The sequence below is a fragment of the Hippocampus zosterae genome, chromosome 11 (assembly GCF_025434085.1).
Source record: "Hippocampus zosterae strain Florida chromosome 11, ASM2543408v3, whole genome shotgun sequence".
Taxonomy (NCBI): domain Eukaryota; kingdom Metazoa; phylum Chordata; class Actinopteri; order Syngnathiformes; family Syngnathidae; genus Hippocampus; species Hippocampus zosterae.
In genome coordinates this window covers 5700976-5723609 of record NC_067461.1, presented here as the reverse complement: position 1 = coordinate 5723609, position 22634 = coordinate 5700976, and the positions used below count along the sequence as shown (strand labels likewise).

General features: G+C 42.7%; 1 protein-coding gene across 1 annotated transcript; it reads left to right on the top strand.

Annotated features, from left to right (window-relative positions):
• The first annotated feature begins 16 nt into the window (after positions 1-16).
• Positions 17-22341, top strand: LOC127609838 (semaphorin-4G-like). The gene is made up of 15 exons (XM_052079362.1): positions 17-338; positions 3516-3648; positions 8700-8851; positions 10183-10245; positions 10327-10425; positions 11148-11238; positions 11318-11425; positions 12064-12224; positions 12615-12790; positions 13998-14136; positions 15196-15418; positions 16190-16305; positions 16385-16539; positions 17375-17433; positions 18416-22341. The coding sequence occupies exons 1-15, from the start codon at positions 228-230 to the stop codon at positions 19378-19380; spliced, it is 2751 nt and encodes a 916-aa protein (XP_051935322.1). The 5' UTR covers positions 17-227; the 3' UTR covers positions 19381-22341.
• The last annotated feature ends 293 nt before the right edge of the window (positions 22342-22634 follow it).

Genomic DNA, 22634 nt, shown 5'->3' with positions numbered 1-22634 from the left:
AACCGACAGGTTGCTCGAGTACACCTTTAAAAAAATATCTCTCGTCCACCCGCAACACACTCACTCCCACTCAGCCTCATTGTTAACAACGTCTCTTCGCCGGCCTTAAAAAGACGCTTTTAGACAAGGAAGGGTGTAAAGAAGAACTAAGATTTTTGGAAGGTACAAGTGCGAGAGTCGTGGGCGGGTTTGGTTCGCAGAGTGTTTCCATTTGGTGACTGTTGATTATGCACCACTGTCAAAAGGGACTAAAGTCCACTTGGAATGAACGGCTCGAGGAAGACAATATATTTCCTGCTTTTTTTTTTTTTTACCCCCGACGATTCTACGCAATTAAGGTAAGACAAAAACACCACACAGTCGACTTTCCAATGCCTTCACTAAACGTCAGTTCTCTTCAAATTATGCTTAACCCCCCCCCCCCCCCCCTCCTGGGTTACACTTAACAAATCAATCAACAAGAAAGTGATCTAATCAATTGAAGCCATTTTGGAAGAGAAAATATTTTTTTAAAAGCACAGGTGTCAAACACAAGAACCGGGGGGCTGAATTCCACTTGCTACAACAGCTATGTCGGCCACAAAGTGTTTACCACAGATGTCTCGTCACCCTGAGCTGTTTGTTTAATTTTGGCTGGAAGTCTGTACCGAAATCACAATTGCCGTCCGCTCAAAGTCTGCTACTTTAATGATAACACACACAGTGTCTTGAGAAACATGTGACCTGATTTCGAAGTTTTTTTGAGATACGAGGGGATGTCAAAGCCATCACATGCGGGCTCATTCTTAAGAACTCAAATCAACTCACTTCACAGTAAGCAGTAGTTTGTCAAGAAGTGAACAGTTTTTCAAAAAAAGAGTTTATGACAACATATAGATAAATAAATTTGATCGGACAAAAAGTCAAAATACACATCCTGGAAGCAGAGCAGGCAAGAAAACGACTCTGAAATGAAGATAAAAGACTGCTGTGATGAATTATGAGTGAAATGAAACTTTTTTTTAATCTAGGTTGTAATTGTAGGTCAGTGCTTCTGATTGTGTTTAAGCCATCCGAAAATCCTACTACCATTACACTGGCGACGCAGTTTAATGAGTTCCGTGGATCAACATGAGCATGTTTGTGCTGCGTGTCGGCGGTACAATGTTTCCATTCTTCGATTGCACATTGGCAGCATCTTTGTTCCCTTACTCCAAACAAAGGCGCACAATTTGGCCATTTTGGGTGTAAGACTGATGACAAAGCTCTAGCAAAAGCGATGTGATTCATCTCCAACTGCTGCTGTCTTTTGTCACAGCGACCCAAGCCAAGTATTACAAAGTCTGCAATAGACTCGATACAAACAGAAAACTACACAGTCAAACAAGGAGGCTTATTAAAAGTGTGCAATGCCTTTTTGACTGTCGTCTTTTCTACCATTTGTCTCCCAAAGACACACATGCTTTGTCTACACGCCTAAAAGCAAAGTGTGCCAAGTCTTTTTTTATGGCTGTTAATGCAGTCGCCTTGTCATTTTTCAACTGCTTTGTAGACACTAAGGGTGTTCTCTCAGTAGCTCACTTTGGTCAAATAAAATGTTTTGTTCCTTTTGTTTCATCAGGTGCAAAACAGTAAAATGGAGTAAGTGTTTCGCACACAAAGAAGGCTTAAGTTTGGAGTAGTTGAGGCAAAAAATGTCATGCTTAAAGATTTTTTCTATTTACAGTTCCTCAAATATATTTTTACCCGGAAGTGTTTGCGCATGTATGAGATGTTTAGCCGGCTATTGGGCAAAACATGAAATTGTTATGCACTCTGGCCTTTAAGTCCATCTAGGCAGTGTATCAACGCCTTTGTCGTCACTGCGCTCTTGGCCTCTGATGCCGTGCTAGCACAAAGGGAGTTTGCTAACCCGAATGCTGGACAGGTGAGACGGCTAGCTTACCGCTAGCTAGCTGATACGACACAACATAGATGGATTTGAAATGTTGACAAAAGCGTGTAAACACCCTGTGTTCTGCCATTGGCCAGTCTATGGCGAGGGATCCTCGAGGTTAAAGTAAGTTGTTTTAAATTAAAAAGGAAAAGCTTTCCATAGGTTGACGCAAAGTACAATTATTAACCCATTCGAGTTGATTTAGGATTTGTTGCTTCAACGGTAAACTAATAGCAAATGAGGATTTTGGGTTTGAGTTCGAGCTCTAGTTGGATATGTGCCTTTAAGGGTTGTGGCCTAGTCAGGGTTTCATTCCAGAGGCTGTTGGAGTGTCAGACATTATCCCCCCCACGTGGCTCGTTACTTCCGACACATTTGTGATGTGAGGCTTTCTTTTGGTACTTGTGTCAAAGCCTGGCATCTTCCTTCTAAAGACCACATTAGCACCACTTTGGCAGACTGATGGACTGGCCGTCTGAAAGCATGGAGGGATCATGACAGCCATTTGAGTGCGCACGAGCCAGATAAATGACTCCTAAAGGGTTCCTCAGCAAGCCTCCCCCGCAACCCGAAGCATAGACAGACCTCCAAAGGTCTGTCTAACTGTCACCTTTTCATTGCAGTTGACAGCTGTCAGAGTTGAAGTTGCTCACGAGAACAAAGAGAGTACAGAGACCTGGGAAGTTTTTTGCGATCATGAAAAGTCTGAATAAATAAACAGGAAATATCCAATTTTGGTTCAAAGAAGCCAGTTTTGGGGCAATTTCCAAAATAAGATGGGCAGCACCACCCTTTTTGAAATGTGCTTTTGATTGATTTATTTAGTTTCAAGTTCAGCTCACAAAGTTACATACAACTAAACATGACACTTGGTAGATTTATCCTTTATTTTACGGTCATTTTGGTTGCAGGATAAAATAAAATAATATGCAACATTGTATATTTCAGCATCAAAATGTTCAACCAAACCGCAGTTTGTCGAACAAAAGTCATAATGCTGACCCCTAAGGGGAAATTGATGGGCCATGAAAACAAACACTTTGAAATACGGGATATTTTTGACTTGGTTGCACGCCACTCTGCCGTGCTGTTCGGTGCATATTTGAGAAGTCAAAGGAGCATGCTCAATATTTGCACATGTACGCCTGCGTGCTTGTCACGATTTCCCAACCCCTGACGGACATCTGGGGCTTTGTGCGGAAAACGAATGGTGCGGACATATATTTTTTGTAGTTGTTGTTTTTTTTTAATATGTGATGTTTCAAACATTGAGAATTGTGTCAGTGTCCAAATTTATGGACCTTACTTATGAATATGTTGATGTAATGATTAGCTATTACTGATCGTTTCAAAAATAATGATATGCTAGTTCCTGGTATTAAGAGGTGAATTAATTTGGCTAAGTCACCAAATGAAGGCACCTGAGTGATACTTTATTGTCCCTGCTGACTGTTGGTGGATGCGTTTTCTCTTCTTTCAGGTCCTTGCATTGAACCAGGCAACCAGTGTGTGAATATGTTTGTGTGAGCTTTTATTTTTTATTTTTTTGCTGCTTCTGCTGCATGCATCCTGCTTACCGAGTGCGTGTGTGTGTATGGAGATGAAGGCGGGCCACTCCTCATCACTGCGGCTCTTGCTGCTGGTTAGCTGCTGTGTGTGTGTGCCAGCCACCTACCCATTCGGACCGCCGCTGGATCTCGATGTGACGCCGCGCGTCACCATCCTGAGCAACAGTAAGCGTGTTTTGTGTCACTCTCTCACCAAAGGTGCTCATTAACCACAACATTAGGTACACTCGTAGAGTTTATTGCCACGCCCGGTGGGAGTCGACTGTCAAACTGAAATGAAACAAAAATAATTAATTTGTGGTCAATAAAAGCACGCCTTAAGCTTTACGCCCACGCTAAATTGCACCTATTATGTGATGCTCTAACAGTTTATACAACAGATGGAACACAAATGGTGCAGTAACACGTCGGTCAGCAGTACAACCGCACTCAAAGTCCTATTTTTTGTTTTACGAATAACAACTCGTATTAGTGCTGTACTGATGAGATGAGATGAGAGGATTAGAGCTCTCTTGTTGAACAGTTAATCTGTCTATTTTATACTGCCCCCTGGTGTCCGAGATACACACACCAGATTGGCAATTCAATTCCTACAATGTCCCAAAACTAATAATGATGTCATTGTTGTAACATTTTATAAAGTACAATATTATGGAGCGAAATGTTTTTTGGGAGGAAGGCTCACATATACTGTATATCTATTGTGTATCTCATCATCTAAGATTTAGTCCTTTTTATGTGGTCGTTTTGCTTCTTCATCAGATTTCTTTAGTTCCGTGAAATTTTTGCCATGTTTGCGTCACTTTTCCCATGTAGCGCCTCTCTTTCTTCCCCCATCGCGACAACTTCCTGCGAGTATTAACGTAGGTCTTTTTCTTGCATACATGCGTCGTCTGTCATCTCGCCTGTGGCGCTTTGTTTCTCAAAGTCCTCTCGCAGATCCCCCGCAGAGATTGGCGACACCTCTGCTTCTTTGAGGGAAGTGCCGTTACCATGACGACTGTTCTCTGTGCTTGACGTCAGTTACACCTGTGCCGATGCATAATTTTATCAATTTGCTGCCTGCCGTGTTCAGCTGGCATTAATAACTTGACTTTTTAGTTAAATTCAAAACACTTGTATCTGAAATCATCTTTCACCATTAAAGTGAATGTAAATGCCATTAATCTGTTCCACCCTCCAATAAAACACCAACAATTTTAAAAAATGCTTTTCTTAATAAGGAAAGTATCACTCTACAGGATTGTACTATATAAAAACATACAGTAATTACATAATTAAATAAAATGTAAAATATTAGACATTTTTTACAGCATTATTTAATGCTTTAATTCAAGAAACATTTTCCCGGTCCTTCTGGAATGCACACCTTGGTCACTAGTATATAAATATAATTTACTTATAAAGGTTGATGCTAGTTTCATTAGCCCTATATACAGTGTTTTGTATTGTTGGTTAGCATCAAGCTAACAAACATTAGTACGGCATGGTTATGTGTTAAATGGGTTATGGGTTAAATACGCATTTCATTGTCTTTGTTTTGTTTGACATCGTGAGTTGTTCAACCAAAAATGCTGGGGGAGAAATAGCAAATCGAGCAAAAAATCACTAGCAATTTTTGCATGAGTGTCGAGAATGATACAAAATATCAAAATATCACCATTGATAAATTTAGTATTCTACCAATGTGCTATATTTTGATGCTCAGCTATAACCTTCCACTCCAGTGTCTTGGGATGATGTATTCTTGTCCTGCTGGCGTTTGTTTTTCTCCCCAAACAGCGTATTAAAACGTGCCCTTTCACCTCCAGTCTTGAATACAGCGGATACGTGCCTCGGGTTATTACCTCATCGTAGATTGTTAATGTAACCTTGACCGAACTCCCCCTGCATGTCACTCTTCCAGGGTCGGTGCTTTTCGCTAACTCGAATCTCATTTTATTAATTTATTTATTCTCTGATTTTGTTTGCCATAAGTATGAAAACATCGGAATTTTGGCTTGGCCCTATAATCTTATTTATTTATTGATTTATTTTACACCAAAACAAAGCCACGTGACACCTGCCAGCTTAATGGTCAGGCTGCAGCTAATGATTTTGAAAAAAATAATTTGGTAAATAATAATTATTTAATCTTTAAAAAAAAAAAAGCAGTGCATCGCTCCCGAAGTGGTCGCCAGCCAATCACAGGGTACACGTAGACGATCAACCATTCACACTCATAATTCATAATTCACACCAATGATTTTTAGTCATTTACAACTGTGGAAAAATCAGCGAAAATTGGATGAATTGTCTTTTTTTCCGGGGGCAGGGGGGGTTCAATGTCATTAACTTTGTTTAATGTCATATTACATAAAATAAAATTGACTTCATATCAACCGGCCAATTAATCTGTCCATCCCTAGTAATAAAGAGACAAAATGTTTTAATTTAATTCTGAAAAATATATAACTCGCGCCAAAACGTTATTGAAACTTCTCCTCACCGGAAGTCATAGAAATCAGTCGCAATGTTCAGACTGAGCCGACAGATAAATGTATGCCACGATGTGGCGAGTACACAGCAGAATCTTCCAGGTATCGTCTCGGCTTTGTGTTTGCCCACGGTGAGCCGCGCACAATGTGCACACTCACGTAGGCAAAGTTATTGTCCAAGAAATCCCACGCAGCCATCCGCTGATACTCCTCTTCCTCCCGCTGAGAGGGAGTTGGCACACAATCAGACAGCCGGCATGAAACACGACGTGTCGGCAGAGCTCGGAGGAAGTTACAAATGTGCATGTCATAAAAATAATTCCCAAGTTACTGTGGTTAAAGTTCAGCCAGGCAGGTCAAGTCATGACCAATTGATGAGTTTATTGTCAATCTAAACAGTTAGCAAAGAGAATGAGTCACTGTGTTTTTAAATAACCGCAGTCCATTTAACTCAATGCTAACAAGCAATGCAAAATGCCATTGGGGGGCTGTCGTGGTGTTATAAACCCACCGGATAGGCCGAGTACATTCACCGCAGCTTTCTGAGTAGTGACCGTCTCCATCAATATCACTATTTGCGGTCTCCATTGAATTGAACCAAAATGTGGCAAAAACTGTTGAATTCTTTACATTATATGTAATTATGTCAATATTGTATTTTTTTTCAGCACAGTATTATAGTGCGTTTTTTTTGTGTGTGTGTGTTAATACATACTTTTTTTTTTGTTTTGTTTGGGGAGGCTGGAACAGATTAATGGCATTTCCATTGTTTTAAATGTAGCGAGATGATTTGGGTGCGTGCTTATAGACACTGTTGAAACAATTCACCCACTGCTAAAACAACACATTTACCAAAGTGCTTCGCGAGAGGTAATTCAGAGACACAACTGCCACAAGCTGATGGGAATCTCAACTGGCCCAGGAAGTTATTTATTGTACTCCGTGGTCATAAAACCCTTGAAAGTGCAGATTGCATCCGCACTAGTGAATGGATTGGTATTTAAAATGTAAATCAGTAGCATAGAGCGAGCCCAAAGACACTAAAATGCACACCTTCGTTGACACCTGCCCACTTCATACGCCTAATTTCATATCGTTCAAGTGAATCTGGCGAATTAAAACTGATTTTAAAAAGCAAAAAGTCAACACTGTAACGAGAAATCTAACTCTGCCATTTATTCAAGCACAGTGGAATCATGGTTATCACATCTGACTCACAGTCAAGAGGCTCTGGGTTGGAATCTTGCCTCAATCTATTTTTAAAAGTCTTTTTTGAAATGTACTTTGTAATATATTTTTGCAATGTAAGTATTTGCCTGTTGTGGGTGGGTCTGGAGTGTTAACGCCTGCGCCATAGGGATGAATTAGTTTTGTATTTTTTTGTTTTATTTTTGTCTGACGCTGCTCGTACAATATTCTCCCTCAAAGATGTCTGTTGGCTGTGGCTGTTACAAAACGCCCAAAGGTGGTTTGCGGTGTCATGTTTACTCAAGTCAAGGGGCACCCTCATAGAAGGTCCGTTTTGCTTACGCAAGCCCCCCACCTTTTACTATGCGACAAGCACATGCGGAATGCTGGACAACGGAAAAAGTCGGTCGTTTTAAATGTTTAGTTTGCTGTTACACATAGGCTGCAGAAAGCATCAACTGAAAAGCCTCTCCCTATTTTTTTTTCTTTTCTGTAGAGCGCTATATACCGTATGAATATACTCCCTCATTTCTTAGCCGAGCTGACTTTTTCATTGCGGCTGCAGCGCAAATTGAATAGAGAGCAATATAATGGAAAGTATCAAAAGCCTTTCTCACTACTCTTCCAGTCGTGCACTCGGCGATGCGCACTGCGAGATGTGTCGCAGAGGATGAATGCATATTCACAAACGCGCGAGCACACACACACACACACACGCACACAAAATAATGTATATCATATAGATATGGATTGAATGCAAAATCGGAGTACGGTTGTAATCGCATAATCTGCTAAATAAAACATGTCAGCAAATATATATGTGTATATATATATATAATGTGTGTGTATATATATATTCATTTATTCATTCATCTTCCGAGCCGCTTGATCCTCACTAGGGTCGCGGGGGGTGCTGGAGCCTATCCCAGCTGTCTTCGGGCAGTAGGCGGGGGACACCCTGAATCGGTTGCCAGCCAATCGCAGGGCACACAGAAACAAACAACCATTCGCACTCACACTCACACCTAGGGACAATTTAGAGTGTTCAATCAGCCTGCCACGCATATTTTTTGGAATGTGGGAGGAAACCGGAGCACCCGGAGAAAACCCACGCAGGCCCGGGGAGAACATGCAAACTCCACACAGGGAGGCCGGAGCTGGAATCGAACCCGGTACCTCTGCACTGTGAAGCCGACGTGCTAACCACTGGATACCGGGCCGCCCTGTGTATATATATATATATATATATATATAATATGTCATCTCCTTCTCTCCAAGAATGTTCTGTGCTGCCATTGTTAAGAAGCCAAAGTTTCTCTGCATTTGCAGGCGTCTTTTTTTTTTTCTTAAAATATTTCCATTTATTTATTTATTTCAAGTATTGATTGTCCACGTGATGAAATTTGCAAGTCACGATAAAACCGGATTGTGTTGACAAAGTCATTGCCTCGCTGCGTGGTCCAGTATCTCTCCGCCATGGAGTCGGAGTTTATGTTGCAAATGTTTTTTGTTGTTGTTTTTTTTAATAACAAATGCTGCTCGTGCCCGTAGGTCTGCCGGGCTGCAGGCGCTTTAGCTCCCCATCGGCTGTCAACTACAGCACCATGTTGCTGGAGGCTGACAGCCAGCGGCTCTTCATCGGAGCCCGAGGGGCCGCGTTCGCACTCGACGCTGCTGACATCTCGGCCAGTTCTGCGCTTACTGCAAGTTTGTTTGTTTGTTTGTGTCGAAACCGTCTTGTTAGTCTAGCTTGTCTGTGTTTGCAATTCCTTCTGTTTTTGAAGGAAGAATAGTTAAAAAGCATTTTTTTAAATGCTTGAAACAAGAATGACTGCACTACATCGTCTTTTCAGTCATGCCATTTTGGAGCTTCTGACTGCTTCAAAACATAAAAGTCAAAATGAAAAGAAAAACAAGAAAAATCCCACACTATTATAACCCTGCGCTGGACGAATAAAATCAAACAAAGCATGGCTTTTGTGCGGTTGCTGTCTCCGCCCAAATTATCTAAGTGACGCTTTTCTATTATGTAACTTAATCGTTTTGTTTGTTTGTTTCCCTCTTCCAATTGCTGTTTTGAATCTTAGTAAATCAGGCGCTTATGATTTAGCATGAATTAGCATGCCAGTTAAAGTGCCTCAACCAGTCTTTCCAGTCTGGGAAGTGCATCCCTTTTTTTATGCTCAGAATGACCAAATCCCGTTGAAACTCATATTAAATGTGAATCACCAAACGCCTGTCATCATTTATAGTGCCTTTGATACACTACGGATAAAGTTCAGCTGTTCTTGTAATGTTCCTGCCATTTTTGTGCTTAATTTGCTTGAGTTACTTAGTTACGGTTTTAAAGTTGGGAAGTTGCTGTGTTTAAAAAAAAAAAAACATTGTGTTCAAACTCGTTAAAAGGGAGTCAGCAGCAGGCACCCAGCACCCTTTAAAGTGCCTCTAATGAACCCCAAATCAAGTTCAGCTGTTCTTGTCGGCTTTTCCTGACTTTTTTTAAATTTATTTTTTTACTTTGAATGATTTACCTTGGTAAAATTACAAACGGGTGATGTGGTTTTGTTCCATTTTCAAACTCTTGTTTAATGGTAGTCCCCACACAAGTTAAACTAAAATTCTGATTTCGTATTAGGCTTTTCACAGCATTAAATACTTACAAGGTCCAAAAAAAATAATAATAAAGAATTCAGTTCACTTTGCAGTGTGGCATTCATATAAAATGTGTAAAAAGTGAAGCTCTCCAATACTTGCTTCCGGATGCGTCCTTGTGCTCATGCTATCTCCAAAGAGACTGGTTGTGTAGGTGCTAAAAATAACCGCTACGCTAGCATAGGGAGACTGAATGGAAGTCTTTGATCTCATCATTGATGTTTCAAGAATGATTTCAAATTGAGTTCCTAATATTGCATGATAATCACTCGACTCTGGAAATTCCGAACTCAAGGCCAAAAAAAAAAAAAAAATCATTATTCATACATGACTAGTCAGTGCCATGTAACCTCCCGTTTTATTGTGCGTTTCGTTCCATCAGATTGAGTGGGAGGCCTCTGCCGAGCAAAAACGGCAATGTCTACTCAAGGGGAAAGACAACAAGGTGAACATTTAACTTTCCCCTCTTTCATTTAGTATTTATATCCTCACCGAATCTTTTTTTTCCCCCCTTTCCTCCCACCAGACGGAGTGCTTTAATCACATCCGCTTCCTGCAGAGGTTCAATTCGACGCATCTCTACATGTGCGGAACTCACGCCTTCAGTCCTCTGTGTGCATATATAGTATGTCCGGCCCCTGGTTTCATGTTGCATTTAAATTCCGATATCGCAGATTTTCAAATCGGGCTACAGTGGTCTGTCACGATATGAATGTTTTTCTTTGAGTGTCGAGCCGTCGCTTGGTCAAATATTTTGCTTTGTGTTGCAAGCCAGACGTAGTCGGATTTGAACCCTGAACCTCAGAGCAATGAGGCAGAAGTGCTTCGATCCCACCGCTCTATTTCTCTTTGTCCTTCTTTTGATTGCATTTATTTGAATTTTTCCATGTTCCGATCTTGGCGTTCACAAGACTACCTTGCCGCACTGTATTGCAACCTTGGGACTGACAAGGCCCCAAGACTCGGGTATCTGGTTGTTATGACAACTTAATAAGCTAAAATACATTCCTGTATTTTTAATACATGTAGAAGGACTATTTTCACCTATTGCACAGAAATAATTTGGGTGGTACATTCACTTGTAAATTTGCATAGCCATCCTGAATGAGCCTTAAATTGTTTATTGTACTATTAATTCTGTTTGTTTTTTTTTAAATGATTAATTTAATTCGCCCTTCATTTTAGCCTTTGGATAAATGGTCTCGAGATTGCTCTGCAGAACGGATTGTGTTCAACTTTTGAGGCTTACAATACAATTTAATACAATACAATACATGCTGATTTATATACTTTCACAGGGTAAAGTTTTTTTTTTTGGTTGTGTTATTTATTTACTTATTTTTACAGGATGCTGAGACATTTTTGATGTCTCCGCCCGAAGAGGGCCGAGACAAATGTCCCTACAGCCCGACAACGGGATACACCGGCCTGATCGTTGGTAGGGACATTGTGCAGATACCTCTCACCCCCCCCCAAAAAAGAACCCCGAAAACCTCATTTGACTGGTTCTCTCTCAGATCAGGAGCTGTTTACCGCTTCGCAATATGAGTTTCGAAGCTTCCCAGATATTCGGCGAAACTCTCCCACTCTGAAGACTGAAGACGCTCCAACGCGATGGCTGAACGGTGAGAAGCGACTTTTTAACCAAATTCTTTTGTTGTTGTTTTTTTTTTTTAAAATAAATCATCAAGATAGGGTGGTGGTGGGCACGCTGAGCATTTATAAGAGTGGTTTCATCTAAGTACACCCAAACCAACACAAAGCACTTGTGAATTAAAAAATACACAGTTTACATCTTTTAATTAATGTTATTAAATAACTAGTAAATTCATTCTAATTTATTGATCATTAAGAATAACCGTTTTATTGTAAAAAAGTCGAAAACGTGCCTACCGCTAACCTAACAATGTCTCGGACACTATAAATCAGATTTTTGTTGTTGTGTTGGAGTGAAAAAAGGCTGAAAATGTTGCGATGCTTGTCACCGTTTCAGGGGATATTTGCCAAGCCTACTGAGTAAAATCTCGGGCGGTGCATCTTAATGCTTGTTTTCTAACAAGCGGGATCAGCAAGAGCCTCTCTTGTTCGTGTCAGTGACTTTTCGCTGAGACCATGCATAAACATGAGCTCCAAATCTAATTGGGTCTCAGCAGGGAATAGAAATCGGTCTTTTCCCAGCAGTGGGAAGTAGTGCAGATACTTAGTCCCCTCACTGTTTTTACTTTACTCTCCATTTCTGGTCATTCCCGCTTACCTCTTCCAGAGGCCAACTTTATAAGCTCAGCGCTGGTGCGGGAGAGCTTGAGCAGCGGTATCGCGGGTGACGACGACAAGATCTACTTCTTTTTCACCGAGGGCGGCCAGGAACACGGCGCCCCCTCCGGCGGCCACAACAGAGTGGCGCGAGTGGCTCGGATTTGCAAGGTGAGCCGAGCCTTGAATGCCCAAAGAATCCTGAGCATAATGAATGATGGAAGGTGTTTGTCGTGAAGCCCCGGGAATGATTCGAGAAGCCGACTGCGGGGAGGATAAATGTCCCGTCGGGATGGATTATGGAGATGGTGACACATTGTTAAACTTTGTCGCCGTCTTCACGGCAACTTCTTTCATGCGTCTCGATTTGATTGTTGTGCGCTGTGTGGATGGAAGTGGCCATTACGCAGGAACTAAAATGGAAGGAAATACAGACTGACTGTCTTCAAGAATTACTCCCTGCCATTCTACGGGGGATCTTTGGCTATTTTGTTGTGCTGTTTGAATATGTATATATATTTTTTTGTATTCGACCCTCTGCCTCCACCTATTCCGCCTCAGGGAGACAGAGGAGGCCTCCTGACTCTCCAGAAGCGCTGGACGTCCTTCCTCAAGGCCCGGCTGACGTGCTCCCTCCCAGAGTACGACTTCCACTTCAACATGCTGCGCAGTGTCTTCGTTGTGCCCGGAGACGCGCCGCGAGACACACTCTTCTATGCCATCTTCGGTCTGGGCTGGTGAGTTGCGAGGTGCGGGGGGAAAGGTTGATCAAAGTCCGACATCGATGTGTTGAGACGGTCATAGCGAGCTGAAAGGTAGGAAGGGATATGACGGCAAAGACAAAAAGTTATGAGAGGAAAATGTGGTGGAGAATTGATTAAAAATTCAGAGTTTAATCTGTTTCAATGGGAAAAGACCATTTGGAGAGAAATCGGATTTCCTACCATACAGTAAACTCATATTTTATTAAAATAAATGGCAGCCGTCGTATTAAATGAAATATTATTTATCAAAAGCACTAGAGGTATCAGCACTCGGTATCGATGATAATTTAAGGAGTGAAAACTCCTACTGGTATCGGTCTGGAGAAAAGTGATATGGAACATTCCTAATTAAAATCGAAGGTAAATTGTACTCTTTCTTCTGGTGGGCTGTCCAAAAAAAATACAGATACATAATTTTGTGGAGGATAAAGAATATATGCTTGTGAGTTTTGTTGTACGATCTCTCTACTTCTTGTTTTAAAGGTTATAATTACCTTGATACCGCCGCTAGTTTTGTTAGCGTGCGTCAGCATTAAGATAGCAGACTTTTGTAGGATACACTTGATCATTAAGATTTTATTTAATCAGATCCCATTAAGTCTTAATGGGATCTGATTAACTACACAAAGTGTAATTCTTTGTTTCATGTTTAGCTGGGTAGTACAAAATAAACTTCAACTGCTAGCTTAAAGCAAGCATTGGGATGTTTAATGGTAGAATCTGCCAAACTGCCACAGTCACCCAAGCGCTTTTCAAAATGGTGTTTGTGTGTTGTACTTGTCAAATTATGATCTATTGTGCAAATCATTTCGCTGAAAGTGTATGACCCGGTTTTACTCGGCTGCGTTTCCACTTTCTCTACCCCTGCTTCTCACCTCCGACTGCATTTTTGACATGTCTTCTCTCGTCCTCTCTAATCTTCTCCTCGCATCTCTGCCAGAACTTCTCCTGTGCCTTCCCTCCTCTTTCCTCTTCCCCATTTATCTTATTTCATCTTCTAAACTCGGTGCGCCACTGATCTACTGTACCTCTACCGCGGTCGCCATGGTAATACTGGGTTTATCGCTGTTGCCGCTCACGCGATGTGCTCTGCTCTCACTCACTGCGTGTGTGTGCGTGTTTGTTTCTGTTATTTATTTCTCTCCTTTTTTTTTTTTTTTTTTTTTTTTTTTTTTTTTAGGAAAAACATAAAAGCGTCTGCCTTGTGTCGCTTCTCGCTGTCTGATGTTCAAGAGGCCTTCCGAGGGCCTTACATGGAGACGCAGGACTCCAACTGGAAGGAGTACAGTGGAAAAATTCCTGACCCACGACCGGGAACGGTAAACACTCATACACACACCTTGCATTCATGAACCATTGTTAGGTCGACTTTTCATGAAATGAATGAATTATCGGGATGTTGAAAGCCATGTATCCACTTCAACATCCCAACTCTCATCTCCACATCCCGTTCTCCCTCGCGAACACTCGTCCCAGGGTGGCTTACGTTCGCCTCATCAAGCGTAATAAAGACAATTAAAAGCTCCTGCCTCTTGACAGGGATCAAATGCAACGGATACTTCGCAGAGATCCAAAAATGAGGCAGATTAGAAGATGCGGGAGGCTGATATTGAGGATGAGTCCGGAAAATGAAGAAGACGAGACTCCAAACCCCAACCGGCTTAGATCCCTAAAATTAACTGTGGCGTGCAGCTTTGGCGGCGAGGTCTTAGTCGCGCGACAGCCCGGGCCAAGACTCACTTAGCGAAGAGCAGATATTATCCGCCGCGCTGCCACTTGAACACTTAATTTCCAACTTCGCTATTAAAGGCAAAGCCGCAGACGGTCAAGTGAGCGGGAAAGCCGCTTAGATGAGTCGGCCGGGCTCATTTGAGGAAAGGACCCTTGGATGTTCAATCAGGTGTTTAGAGCCGACTGGCTAAATGGGTTGCCATTTCCTTGCATGCTTGAGCACTCTATGAGCCTCTAGACACCACCTCACACTTCTAAGCATCCTTCTTCCCGGGAGCAATTATCGAAGTGCAAAGATGGCGTTACTCTGCTTCAAGTGGGAGTTTGCAGTTTAAAAAATTGTTAAATCTTTTCTGGGTTTCACGGCAGTAGAATTATTCTCAAAATGATTGACAGTTGTTAGTGGCTTATATCTGCACCCTCCATGAGTATCCGATACCTTGAAATCAGGCCAGTATCTGCCTGATACCGATACTTGGTATCGATACTGGCCAATCCCTAAAAGTGGTCTTTGGTAAAATCATCCATATCAGGCCCCATCTTATTTCGCAAAGAAATCTGAATGCATCCAACTGTTGTGATTCACTGTATAAAATGCAAAAACACGCCGAAACCAGTGAAAAAGACATACTTTCCGCCCCCCTCAGTGTATCACAGACACCACAAGGGCCAAGGGCGTCAACGCGTCCACCTCCCTGCCCGATGACGTGCTCAACTTTGTCCGAAGGCACCCGCTGATGTCCCAGCAGGTCCGGGCTTTCGACCGTCGCCCCCTGTTGTTCAGGAGGACCACAGATTACACCCAATTGGCTGTGAACACGGTCCAAGGCTTGGATGGGCAAGAGTACCATGTATTGTACATGGGAACAGGTACGCACCACTGGGAAGCAGCTTGACATTTTCAAACGGTTACCTCAGTATCCTATTCATTTCCATTGAACCCTGGCTGTTTGTGGAGTTGTGGAATTGATCACTTTTATAATACCCCTCCCATGTGAATAGTTCAAACCTCTTTGTGTAACAGAAATATGCAACTGCAAAATTGATCAAATACTGTACATTCATCAGCGTACCTGGTGAGTGTGATGCTATGGATTTGAATAGTTTGTTTTTGTCATGGCCATCCATCCATCCATCCATCCATCATCTACCGCTTATCCGGGGCCGGGCCGCGGGGGCAACAGCTTTAGCAGGAAAGCCCAGACTTCCCTCTCCCTAGCTACTTCGTCCAGCTCTCCCCGGGGGATCCCGAGTCGTTCCCAGGCAAGCTGGGTGACATAGTCTCTCCAGCGTGTCCTGGGTCTTCCTCGGGGTCTCCTCCCGGTGGGACATGACCGGAACACCTCACCGGGGAGGCGCTTAGGAGGCATCCGAATCAGATGCCCATGCCACCTCATCTGGCTCCTCTCGATGTGGAGGAGAAGCGGCTCGACTCTGAGCCCCTCCCGGATGACCGAGCTTCTCACCTTATCTCTAAGGGAGAAAACTCATTTCGGCCGCTTGTAACCGGCCCTGTCATGACCGCTTTGTCATGGCCCTCGATACATAATCATCATGGGAGGGGGGGGGGGGGCTTGAAATGATGCGTGTGGTCACAGTTGAGTGCATAATTCAGCCTCGCGATGTCAACGTGTCCCTCAGATGAGGGCTGGCTGCACAAGGCCGTGCACGTCGAGGGTCAGCTGCACATCATTGAGGAGCTGCAGCTCTTTGAAGAACCGCAGCCTGTGGACCACGTGATCATCTCTGATCAAATGGTAGTGTGTCTGACACACACACACGCACACATACGCATGTTTTTTCACAGCGTTTTTGTATTTGTCCTACGTGTAACAGCTGAGCGTGTACGTGGGCTCTCCGTCAGGCGTGGTTCAGCTGCCCCTGTTCAATTGCCAAAGGTACACTTCCTGCTACGACTGCATCTTCGCCAGGGACCCTCACTGCGCCTGGAATGGTTACCATTGCGTGGACATCATGGTGTGGCCGGACAAGTGCGTTTTCTTTCTCTGATTGTGTGAGAGTGTGACGATGTGAGGGAGTGAGTGAATAAGTGTGAACCGGTGAGTATGTGTATGGGTGAGTGAGTGAACTGGTACGCCATGTCACTCCCATGCTGTGAGCGAGTGAGTGAGCTTGCACGCGACGGAGTGTGTGCATGTCTCAGCACGTTTTTCAACAAGAAGCACCGCACAACAGGTCCGCTTTCCACTTTCAGCAAAGTTAGGATTCTTCCTTCTTGCAAATAATGAAAATAGTAAGACGGCTACACAACGGGGATTAGCGAATGTACGTCCATGCCGGCGTGTTATCGGGTGAGGTGATCAAAAGGCTGCCACTTGCCTTTTGACTCACCTCAAACAGCACTGCGCCCTGTCACTGCGTCTTTTCGAAGAAGTATTACGTAATCGCGCTGTTGGCAGAAACAACCGCTAGCTGAAAGTAAACACGGTGTGCAGCTGTGTACTCCAAACCACGTTTCCAACAAGTACACTTGATCGGCCACGGTATGGTTTGAAATCCGAAACTCTTGCCGCCTCAAAATTTGGTGAATTTAAGATGTTTTGAAAATATTGGTGAGTTAAACTTTATCAAGCATGTACACTAACAGCAAAATATGTTCCATAACCGTATTCGGCAGTTCAATATTTTAGCACAAACAAATCCTCTTTAAACGCGATTCATCCATTTTCTAATTTGTACATTCAAACGTGTTCACTGTATGCCAAATACAGCACAGTACAGCACGTTCCCGTTTGGAGCAAAGAGCATCAAATAACATGTTGATGTTTTGCATTCATGTGTTGTTTTCTCGCCGCACCCTCGCAGATCCACGCTAATCCAGGACATCCAGAAAGGCAACAGAGGGTGTGACAACACTCAAGTCGGTGCGTGGAATTCTCCCCAAAATTTCCCTTCAATGAATATCAGTGATGAAAGAGAAATTAAAGCAAGTCAGACACAAAAAAAAAAGATGCATGGTTGGGCGTGTAGAGCCCTTTTTGAAAGCTGATTATGCGCGCGGTGCTCTCCTCTGTTCTTTTAATCCCGTTCTGAGGGAGATCTGCTTGATATTCATGGCGGGCGAATGCTGCCTTCTTCTTCACAGTTTCAATCTGATCGATTGTGGCAGCTCCTTGTTTTGGGCTGTGCTAGGTGATAAAATGGCTGAAAGTAATACAAGCTGAAAACTTTTGACAGCCTTTGATATATATAATATATGCAAGATGTTCAGGAACTGTTTTATGAAATATGACACGGAGGACATTGTTGACAGGGATATTTTTGAAAAGGCAGCTTGTCCTACCTATTGGTTAGAAAAAAAACATGAGCCAGGGATGTACGGTTCATGTATTTGTCAGATTGAAAGGTGAAGGTATGAACTAAATTGTCATTTTTATTGTACAGCTAGATTATTTTCATTCGTGAAAACTAACGAAATAACTAAACAAAATACAGTAAATCTAAAGGAGTGCTTAAAAAAAATGTGTTTTAAAAAACTAATACTGTAATTATAGCAAAAATGTCTTTTTTCGTCTTTGTGAATTAATTTCCAACATGCTTTCAGGGTTGATTTTAAAAGTATTTATTTCCATAATACTGTATCGCCGTACGCTCATTTTTTTTCTTGATCTTGAACTTGACAAATACTCCATATATAATAATTAAACTAATACTAAAACTAAAAAGAAAATTTTTTAAAAAGCAGCACTATCGTTAAATTAAAAACTAATGCAAACTTACAGACCCACTCTAAACAATAATTAAAATGAACTAAACAAAAAATAAACAGTCAAAATAAAAAGGTACTCTATATTGTATGATGAAAAATCCAAAATAACACGGTTTGAAATTGCACTTTTCTTCCAGACGTGTCCACACGCAGCCGCTTCGTGCGAGTGGGCGACGACGTGCTCCTGCAGTGCGAGCTGAGCTCCAACCTGGCCGCGCCTTTGTGGACGCTGGACGGCCAGGAACTGCACGGCTACGGGCTCAGCTCCGGCTTCCGGACCGGCACAGACGGCCTGCTCATCATCCGGGCCCGCGGGGACCAGAGCGGCCTTTACACCTGCTACGCCTTGGAGAACGAAATCCAGGTTGCCGTGGTTACCTATAACGTCACAGTCGCTCCCGACCTGCCTTTTCCACCCATGGAACACCCTCGACGCCGCTTTCCCGCCTTGCCACTGCCCACTCCCTCCGAGGGGGCCCCTGCCCCGGCGCCTCGGATGCCCCACTCCAAGCTGCTCTCCGCCAAAAGCATGGAAGCCGTGTATCTGTCGCTCATCACCATCCTGGGCAGCCTGTGCCTGGTTCTCACCGTGGTGCTGTTCTACGTAGGCTTTTGCTTGCGAGTGGGCACCCGAGGGAAGTACTCGCTACCCACGGCCACCGCCGTCTATCTGGGCGCGAAGAGAAACCACAGGAAACAGCAGCGCAATTCTGCCAACTTGGAGCTGAAGACCATCTGCAATAACGGACAGGGCGTCCACAACGGCATCTCCAAGCTCCCCAACGGCAACATCCGCGACGGAGGCTTCCTCCAAATTGTCCCCGGAGAGGCTTACCCCTCGCCCAACACTGAAATTAACCTGCCGCCGCCGCCGGCCCCTCCGCTGCCCGCCACGCCAGAGTGCCACTTCGCCAACGGGCTGTCGGCCGCTCTGCCCAGCGTCCTGCGGCGGATGAACGGCAACAGCTACGTGTTGCTCAATCAGAGCGACGCAGAACGCGCCTCGCCGCTCTGCTCGACCTTCGCCGACGAGCTCAACAGGATCCTGGAGAAGCGTAAATGCACTCAGCTGATACCCAGGCCGGACGAGAGCTCTGTGTAGCCCGGACGGAGGACTTGCTTTGTTCAAATTCTTGGAACATTTTGTGGGGTGTGGAAGGGGCAGGGGGGTGACAAAGGAAAAATGGTGAAGGTGTGAAATGGAGGGGTGGAAAAAAAACCTTCTACCTCACTTCATTTGTGCCCTGAGGGACACCTGCAGCCTTGAGGAGAGGACGCTCTCTGGAATTTGGGTTGCAAAATTACGGGACTTTTCCAACTTGGAAACTTCCATGGGAATTCACTGAAATTTATTGGAATAAATAGGAATCTCGTAGTCCGGTTTCCTCGTACATTCCACAAACATGCATGCTAGGGTCATTGAAGACTCTAAATTATCCACGTGTATCAATGTGAATGGGAACGGTAGTTTGTCTATATGTGCCCTACGATCGCTGACTATTTCCAAAACAGACCTTTTCAAACGGAAATATTTATTTGATGATAATCTGAGATGATAATTTTGGCCAGTTAGTGAACGCTCAATTCACATTTTATGTATCGAGCATTTGATGAACAATGGCAGCAAGTGCTGTACAGAAATCAAAATCGAGAAGAAGACAATTGAGCATGTTCAGTTTTGGTCTCCCTCCTGTGTGCTCTAGTTCAACCGACAAATAAGACAACATCGATTTTGCGCTACCAGATTGTGTAATGATGCGCGTTCCAGGGTTAAGGTTCAAGCCAATGTTTTCTGAGTCGAGTTTGAGTGAGTCAAGTGGCCAGCATCATTTGCAAATTGCACCTTGAAACATGCACTCTTTCGGTTAGGGGTGTCAAATTTAAAACCCCTCCGAGACTGGAAGCAAGGTTATTAGATCATCAAATATGCTCAAGTCAGTTCCCTCTTTAGAGTTTGACCGTCAACAAGTGAATAATCTACCGTAATTAACAAATACGGAGAAAAGAATTGCTGTGAAGAGCCCAGCCTTGTCGTTTCACTTTCAGCTTCATCGTTGCGCCCTGATTGGAAGTTGTGTCGTGAAATGAGACAACGGAGATAAACGAGACAGTTTTACTCCTCCTTAACTGTAGCTTATGGAAACACACAACAACATACATATATTTTCAAATATTTTATTGTCGTGTTTCCTTTTCTTTTTTAAATTGTTGTCTTGTGCAAGATGACTTAGCTTTGTGGTGGGGACGTGGCCATAGCGCCCTCTCTTGATTGGTCGCCTCTGCCCCAAAAAATCTTAAATTCCCATGGAAATTTACCAGTAATTTATTTGCAACCCGATGGGAAATAGAAATCAGAGTGCTTGGAGACATCCATATTTGTCTGGACTCAAATCAGTACGGCAGCTAGCCAAAGTTTGTCTGCACCAACTCGGTGCAAAGATGGACCTACGCATTTTTCAAATGTGCCACTAACAGTTTTTTTTTTTAGGCCCACAAAAAATTAGGGCACTGGCAGCTGAGCGGCAGTTTTCATGCGGAATGACTCGGGTTCATTCACTGATGGGACAAGCTGAAAGTCACAAACAACAACTCGCAAATAGTTGGGCTATTGTGGAAAATTTCCAGATGAACGTTAAAAAGAACTCAAAGCTTTACTCAACTACTCAACCAGTTCTATGCCTTTCAGTGACTCCTCCAGTCGCTATGTCGTAACCTGCTGATGACATTCTGAACTCGGTGGTCACTTCCCTTCTGTGACCAGCCCGCCTGGAGCAATCCTTGGACCCCAAAAGTTTGAGAACCTCTGTTCTATCAGAATAACGTTCGACACACATATGCATGTAGTTGCCTTAATTAACAATATGATAAAAATATTTGGATACTAATATCTTGAAGGCTTTTTCAAATTTTTAAACTTCTGACTGAAACTCATACTAATGATATTGCATTTGGTGTACAGTGTACTTTAAATTTTTTTTATAAATAAATACATTAATAAAGAATAATACTTTAAAAAAATATTAAAGCGAGTTGCTATTAATAACTGCAAAACAATCCGAATAATAATATTGTATTAAATGCTGTACTGTATTGTTTTTATTGCAAACTACAGTTGTTAAAGGCTCTGAAGGATTTGAATGCCAACAAGCCACAGACGTCACAAGTGGAGCAGCAGGACAACACTGGACGTGGGACAGTGGGGCAATGTTTAATCTTTTTTTTTTTTTAACCCTTCTTGTGTATTATTGGGCAAATGTCAAGATTTAAAACTTGAATGCCCCCCAAACGGAATTTATGGCTAGCCCAAAAGTGTAGGTGCCTAGTCCCCATTTGTACAAAATAAATCAACACATAATATCGAAAAAAAGTACATTCGTTTTGGTTATTATTAATTTGGTAACAATAAGGTAAAAATGACTCGAGCAATTATGCTATTAAGCTAACAAGTGTAGATTTTTTCCCCTGACCACATTCATCACTGAAATCTTTGTTTCTCAGACCAACTTTTCAGTTTGAAACAAATGGAGGTTGTTAATCCGGTCCACACCCCAAAATGTTTTTTCTCATTACAAAAAACATTTTATAGTATTGTATGAAAAAAGCCAAATACCATAATTTTGTTGAATGTAAAAATATTGAAGCAGTTTTTGCATGGTGATTTCACGCCTTCACCCTTTCAGGGACAGTGGTTACTACAGTGGACAGCTTATCATGGTTACAGGATGCATGAAAGGGTTAAATCAATGGACTTTTCATGGTGTGCGCCCCAGCTCGGCTACCAGGGGACAGTATCATCCATACATTATAATAAGAATCAGCAATATGGAATGAAACTGTCGGCGCACACTTTATTACTTAGGCCACAAAGCTTGTCTCTTCTCTGCACTATATCAATTTCTCATCTCTTATGACTCAGCTTGTTATTGTTATTGTCACGCATTCTTTTTTCTTTTTGCATGTTCCTCCACTCCTGTGTGTCCTTTCTCGTTTTTCACCGGCGCCAAACATGGCAGAATGCCGTTGGCTTCTGTGTTTCACTGGAAATAAACTTTCTACTTCAACCTTCCGGCTTCTCCTCATTGCTTGTCTTTTTATCTCCTTTGCTATTTTTTTCTCGCACAATGTCTTGTTGTTGGTTAGGAGCTTCAAAACGTCTGCTTTCTTCTCACGCTTGGTGGTATGGCTTCAAATTTTTTTAAGTCATGGCTAATTTTAATGGATTTTTATACGCTTTGCTGACAGAAACGGCTGACATGGTTCCCCATGGGCATAAAATTGTTGTTCGGTAGAAAGTGAAAAATAAATAACAATAAAGTTTCAATCTTGTTCTCACAAAATTAGAATAGATATTTTTAG